General features: G+C 39.8%; 1 protein-coding gene across 1 annotated transcript in view; it reads right to left on the bottom strand.

Annotated features, from left to right (window-relative positions):
* Positions 1–3,125: 3,125 nt before the first annotated feature.
* The window catches only part of LOC311136664 (general transcription factor II-I repeat domain-containing protein 1-like), a 55,388-nt gene continuing 51,312 nt past the window's right edge, over positions 3,126–7,201 (bottom strand). Inside the window, exons 20-27 of the mRNA XM_084170878.1 lie at positions 6,416–6,683; positions 6,240–6,268; positions 5,587–5,634; positions 5,304–5,381; positions 4,933–5,125; positions 4,684–4,721; positions 4,463–4,572; positions 3,126–4,183 (exon numbers count right to left, since the gene is read on the bottom strand). Coding sequence (XP_084027004.1) covers positions 4,115–4,183; positions 4,463–4,572; positions 4,684–4,721; positions 4,933–5,125; positions 5,304–5,381; positions 5,587–5,634; positions 6,240–6,268; positions 6,416–6,683 — 833 coding nt within the window. The 3' untranslated portion in view covers positions 3,126–4,114. The remainder of the gene's footprint in view (positions 4,184–4,462; positions 4,573–4,683; positions 4,722–4,932; positions 5,126–5,303; positions 5,382–5,586; positions 5,635–6,239; positions 6,269–6,415; positions 6,684–7,201) is intronic.

Here is a 7,201-nt window from a genome sequence, read left to right as displayed (position 1 = left end):
TAAAGATAATACAAACAAAAAAACATGAGTTTTCTATTTTTTGTTTTGTTCCATCATCTTTGAAATGCAATTGAAAGGCCACAATATAATATTGCAATATAATATTGCAGTTTAGGCGCAATGTAGATTCTGGCCACTAGACAGCAGCAGTGTGTGTGCAAAGTTTCAGATTGATCCAGCGAAGCATTGCAATACTGGACTATTTTGTATCAAGTCTGCCCAAATGTGCCTCAAACAATAGCATGGTATTTTTTCACTGTAAATTGGACAGTGCAGTTAGATTAACAAGAATGTAAGATTTCTGCCCATATAAGACATGTCTATGTCCTGGAAAGTTTGCTGTTACTTACAACAGTCATGCTAATCACATTAGCACACGTTAGCTCAACCGTCCCGTATACGGGACACCGATCCCGTAGAGGTTAACTGAGATCGCCTATTCTTATTCACATACTATAGGTATATTCTTCGAGATTTGCTCATTTTGTCTCTCTTTACGTGGATTCTTCGCGGGAGATATTTTCAAACAAGGAGGGATTTTCAAACAAGTGAGGCATTTTAACCAATCAGGTTGCTGTAAAGGGCCTTTAAATGCCAGTAACCAATCAGATGTCAGGAAATTACTCATCTTTCAGCACAAAGCACTACGTCTACAAAGAACATAGCCATGTATGGACTAGCTAACGATATGCTCCGGAAAACATGCTTTTGAATGATGTATGATTCAACATGGAGAGTTTTAAAAATAGCAGTTGAAGTTTTACATGAAACATGCTAACAAGAACTAAATTTATGCTAGGTGTAGTTGATGGAGATGGGATAAAATGATACAAATCAAGTATTTAAATACATTATTGCAGATTTATTTGTACATTTTATGAAAGTATGGAAGTTATAGTTGCAAAATATCCCAAAATCTGAAAATTGACAGATGTAAGCAAAATCACAATATTTGCCTGTGGTGTCTGGCCTTAAAGGGGGAGATCAAGCTGATCCTAACTGTTATAGGCCAATTTCTATTTTGCCCTGTTTATCAAAAGTGTTGGAAAAACTTGTCAATAATCAACTGGCTGGCTTTCTTGATGTCTATAGTATTCTCTCAAGTATGAAATCTGGTTTCCGCTCAGGTTACGGATGTGTCACTTCAACCTTAAAGGTCCTAAATGATGTCACCATTGCCCTTGATTCTAAGCAATGTTATGCTGCTATTTTTATTGCCTTGGCCAAAGCTTTTGATACGGTAGACCATTCCATTCTTGTGGGCCGGCTAAGGAGTATTGGTGTCTCTGAGGGGTCTTTGGCCTGGTTTGCTAACTACCTCTCTCAAAGAGTGCAGTGTATAAAGTCAGAACATCTGCTGTCTCAGCCACTGCCTGTCACCAAGGGAGTACCCCAAGGCTCGATCCTAGGCCCCACGCTCTTCTCAATTTACATCAACAACATAGCTCAGGCAGTAGGAAGCTCTCTCATCCATTTATATGCAGATGATACAGTCTTATACTAACTGTAAGTCGCTCTGGATAAGAGTGTCTGCTAAATGACTAAAATGTAATGTAAAATGTTATACTCCGCTGGCCCCTCCCCGGATTTTGTGTTAAACGCTTAGTGTCAACAAGCTTTCTTTGTCCTTAACCTTGTTCTGAACACCTCCAAAACAAAGGTAATGTGGTTTGGTAAGAAGAATGCCCCTCTCCCCACCGGTGTGATTACTACCTCTGAGGGTTTAGAGCTTGAGGTAGTCACCTCATACAAGTACTTGGGAGTATGGCTAGACAGTACACTGTCCTTCTCTCAGCACATATCAAAGTGGCAGGCTAAGGTTAAATCTAGACTTGGTTTCCTCTATCTAATTGCTCCTCTTTCACCCCAGCTGCCAAACTAACCCTGATTCAGATGACCATCCTACCCATGCTAGATTACGGAGATGTAATTTATAGATCGGCCATCAGATTTGCCACCAATGCTCCTTATAGGACACATCACTGCACTCTATACTCCTCTGTAAACTGGTCATCTCTGTATAGCGGTCGCAAGACCCACTGGTTGATTCTTATTTGTAAAACCCTTGTAGGCCTCACTCCCCCTATCTGAGATACCTACTGCAGCCCTCATCCTCCACATACAACACCCGTTCTACCAGTCATATTCTGTTAAAGGTCCCCAAAGCACACACATCCCTGGGTCGCTCCTCTTTTCAGTTCGCTGCAGCTAGCGACTGGAACGAGCTGCAAAAAAAACACTAAAACTGGATAGTTTTATCTCCAGCTCTTCATTCAAAGACTCAATCATGGACACTCTTACTGACACTTGTGGCTACTTCGCGTGATGTATTGTTGTCTCTACCTTCTTGCCTTTGTGCGGTTGTCTGTGCCCAATAATGTTTGTACCATGTTTTGTGCTGCTATCATGTTGTGCTGCTGCCATGTTGTGTTGCTACCATGTTGTTGTCATGTGATGTTGCTACCATGCTGTGTTGTCATGTGTTGCTGCCATGCTATGTTGTCGTCTTAGGTAGTGTTGTGGTGTCTCTCATTGTGATGTGTGTTTTGTCCTATATATATATTTTTTAATCCCAGCCCCCGTCCCCGCAAGAGGCCTTTTGCCTTTTGGTAGGCCGTCATTGTAAATAAGAATTTGTTCTTAACTGACTTGCCTAGTTAAATTAAGGAAAAAATAAATAATAATACCATGTCCTTTCTATTTCTGAACAACAATAGTTGCTTGGCAAATGAGGACATGTGCATGCACCCGAAAATGAAAATAAAATGTATCTTCTACTCATCTTAAATGGGTGAGTCAAAGATACTAAAGTTCCTTGTATAGTGTTTGACACAGGATTAGCTTTTTTTAAGCAAGCATCTATATAAATCTTGTCATCAGCAACCGACAGCCAGATGTTTTTTTTAAAATGTAATTTAAAATGTTTAAGCCTCTTAGTCTTAGCTAGTTAATAACACTCAGATGTCAATTGTCCTTTCAAAGCTCCATCATTTCTCTAATGATACCATGACAGTCTGAATGACACAATACAAATACAAAAGTAGTATGTTTAAATTTTCTTTAGAAGTATATATATATATATTTTTTTACTTGCATTCATCACACACAAAGTCACTGCAGTCCAATGAAAGTGCAAGGCAACACATTTTATTTCAAAGGCCTAAATGGCATTAAGGTACAGTATATAAATACTGGTGAATCCAGAGACAGTTGCTACAGGATAACACAGACCATTCTTTCTTTTACACACGTTACATTCATGTTGACTTAATGAGACATTTCAACTTAGCGCAGATGTGCTACAAACATAAGAAAAGCCTAGTTGAGAAAACTCAACTCCATGTACAAGTACAGTGATAAAAGAAAAGCCACGTAGAGTTATACAAAATATGAACATTTTTCTTCGATATAGTGCTATCACCTTGGGTTATTCCTACCACAGAGAATACCGGTACGCACACCTGAAGGCAAACATATTTCAGTTTATATACTTTTTGAGTTACATACAGTAGTAGTTAGTGTTGTAGAGACATTTGATTCAGTACTTAGATTACTGAACATTGTAATTTACATCCCTGCACATGATGGGTTTTTTAAATCTTCAAAATAAATAAATAAATAAATAATCATACAAATATCAGAATGTTGTAAAACCAGATTGACATTTGTGCCATAGTTACACCCCATAACGAAAGTCTCCATGTTGGATCTAACAAACATTCTCTAAAAGGGTGAGGACTTCAGTAATTGTTAGTTCCATAAGCTTAGTGCCATAACATAACCCCAGTCGGTTAGAATAGTGTTTGTTTTTTTAGCACTTTTGAAATCGGTGTATCAAGAAAGCCCCATCGGTACTTGTGGGGGAAGACAAAAGAAAAGAAAGCATCCTGCAACAACTTGTGCACAGATTCTATAGTTCCTCCTCACCTTTCCACCCAAGCCATGTAATATCAGCAATCGCCACCATTCAAAAACACACATCCAAACCTATATTTTCAGTCAGAAGAGTATTTAAGCAACAGCACACAGGCAAAACTGAAACTTGGAGATGTGGTTATAAGTACAGCTTTGATAAAGTCCTCTCATTTCTATCCTGTAGCATATTTTTCCTTTTCTAGTATTTCACCTTCCCATGGACTTGCACATTCACTCCACTGTAGTCCACCATGTACATGGGCCATTGCTACAAGGAGAACGAGACAAAGCAATAGAAGGATCATTAGAGAGCGCATGAGGGAGACTAGTTATGCTGTTGCAGAAGGAAATTACGGTCCATCAATTACACAACCTTATTAGTGCCTTTTACAAATGTCTTTAATACCTACAAATATAATATACATTTATAAATATAAAGTAAACTGCATCAAAGTATCAAATCAGAGCTTTTCAGTTATGTATTTTTGATCATGATTGAGAATGATCACTTAAACTGTTATATAACAGCTTTGTTATTACCACGTACCATCACTGGAATCTGATTGGTTGATACCCCTGACTCAGAGGGTAAGGACACTCGGCTGCTCTCCAGGACTCTTTTGCGTTTGCGTCGATTGGTAGAAACTTCTCTCTTTTCTTAAAACACAAAAACAATAAAGCTGTTTTGAACATACTGTTAAAGCACGTGTCCTTATAGACTGCATTGCTTAAAAAAAAAAAAATAGGCTACCGTAGAACAATCCTTACCTGTGTTACATGTTTGGGTGCATATTTCTGCAAAAGGCCTATAGAAAAGAAAATTAATTAAAGTTGAATTTCAGTTCTGTAAATGACCAGAGGTGAGCCTGGCTTTGCCCAAGATTGAGTCTCTCTACTAGAATTTCAACGTGTACAGTTCTTTCATGTCCTTTCACATTTTAGACTTTGTATCCACAATCCGGGATATTTCCACAAACTCCAGATTGACACAATTATCACAATGACACAAACACTCACTGTAGCTGGCTTTTGATGTTGATGTTGATCTCATCTCGGGCTTGAAGGATTTTTTCTAGGCGGACTATGTCGTAAGTGTTGGGATTTCGGAAGGGAATATCGTCCGGAAGGCCACTAACCTCCACAGAGTCGGGACTGGCACGGATCAGCTTGTATGGGACCAGGACAGAGCAGTCCAGGCCCAAAGCGTCACCTGAACATTAAGCTTTTCAGTCAGTTTTGGGCGGATCTTAACTCCCACTTAGGTAGAATTTTCACTAAGTCATGCATTGATATAGTGAATATTCAATTTAAGTGTAAGTTAGGATAATTTTTTTCACTAAGGCTTGTATAGATAAAGCATACAGTATGAATGAAGGATATACACTGACCATATTTCTGGTTGAAGAGTTCTTTCACTTGCTCGCGAAGGATCACTTTCTCACCGATGCGGTTGACCTCCTCCTCATCTGTCATTTCAGGAGGAGAGGAGTCAAACAGAATTGGTGGGAATATAAAATAAATACATGTATGCAGTTGACTCTGATAAGTGCACTGTTTACTTTGTTTTTACTTGCGCTGGGTATCTGCATGCTCCCATTTACTGCATGACAGTTTCCAACCAAGTGTTCTTACTGCATCAAAATGAACAGGCAACACAATTAGAATGCTCACCACTTATTGAGGCGTAGGCCTTCTTCAATAAAGTGATCCGACGAGGTGCTAAGGGGGAGACAAATGTAATGTCATTGTACAACTGAGTGTACAAAACATTAGGAACACCTGCTCTTTCCATGACATAGACTGACCAGGTGAAAGCTATGATCCCTTTTTGATGTCACTTGTTAAATACACTTCAATCAATGTAGATGAAGGGGAGGAAACAGGTTAAAGAAGGATTTTTAAGCCTCTAAACAAAATATTTAAGTGCCTTTGAATGGGGTATGGTAGTAGGTGCCAGGCGCACCGGTTTGAGTGTGTCAAGAACTGCAACGCTGCTGGGTTTTCCACGCTCAACAGTTTCCTATGTGTATCAAGAATGGTCCGCCTCCCAAAGGACATCCAGCCAACTTGACAACTATGGGAAGCATAGGAGTCAACATGGGCCAGCATGCCCCGACGAATTGAGGCTGTTCTGAGAGCAAAAGGGGGTGCAACTCAATATTAGGAATGGGTCCCTAATGCTTTGTACACTCAGTGTTTATTACTACTACACTATCTACGGGTTCACAGATGACACAGGACATATCCTAACAAATCATGCACTTTAATTGAAAATTCAGAAATATTAATTGAATATCTGCTTCATAAAATATATGGAGTGTTACCTGGTTTAGGAATGAGTCCTTGGAAAGGTCTACAAGAGACAAACAAAGATGGAATCTTAACATCAATCAACCAACTACCAGGGAGAAAAGAGTAGCAATAGTTTGTCCCGATGGCCGGTAGAACATCCCTGCCTTATTTCCACAACCCCATGAAAACGTGAAGGAGAACTACCCACCTGGTGATTGTGAAGCAGATCTTGTCAGCAACCGCCAGGATCCTCTCCAGGTTCTGCGAGCCAAAGGTACAGGGTTTTCTGAAGGGGATGCCAGGGGGCAGGCCCTCGATGATCACCGAGCCCGGGTTGCTCTTGATCCTCTTGTAAGGCACTTGGACGGGGTATTTGATGCCAAGTGCCTCCCCATACCTCCTGTTGAACAGGTCCTGGACCTGCTCTCTCAGGGTGTTGGCCAGGTCGATCCTAGACAGCTTGGCCTCTAAGCTATCTGTCAACAGAACCATATGACGACATCAGATGAATGGATTAGTTTTGTTTAATTTATTTCATATACACCTTTGCAGCTTGAAGCTGAATTGCAGCATATAAATAGCACTTCTCATTTTAGAGAAAAAGTGAACAAGCAAGAGGAAAAACCAATCCTAACCAGGCTCCATACAGTGAGGGAAAAAAGTATTTGATCCCCTGCTGATTTTGTACGTTTGCCCACTGACAAAGACATGATCAGTCTATAATTTTAATGGTAGGTTTATTTGAACAGTGAGAGACAGAATAACAACAACAAAAAATCCAGAAAAACGCATGTCAAAAATGTTATAAATTGATTTGCATTTTAATGAGGGAAATAAGTATTTGACCCCTCTGCAAAACATGACTTAGTACTTGGTGGCAAAACCCTTGTTGGCAATCACAGAGGTCAGACGTTTCTTGTAGTTGGCCACCAGGTTTGCACACATCTCAGGAGGGATTTTGTCCCACTCCTCTTTGCAGATCTTCTCCAAGTCA

Source organism: Coregonus lavaretus (genome assembly GCF_964263955.1).
Source record: "Coregonus lavaretus genome assembly, chromosome: 10".
NCBI classification, from domain to species: domain Eukaryota; kingdom Metazoa; phylum Chordata; class Actinopteri; order Salmoniformes; family Salmonidae; genus Coregonus; species Coregonus lavaretus.
This window is presented reverse-complemented; position numbering and strand designations above follow the sequence as displayed.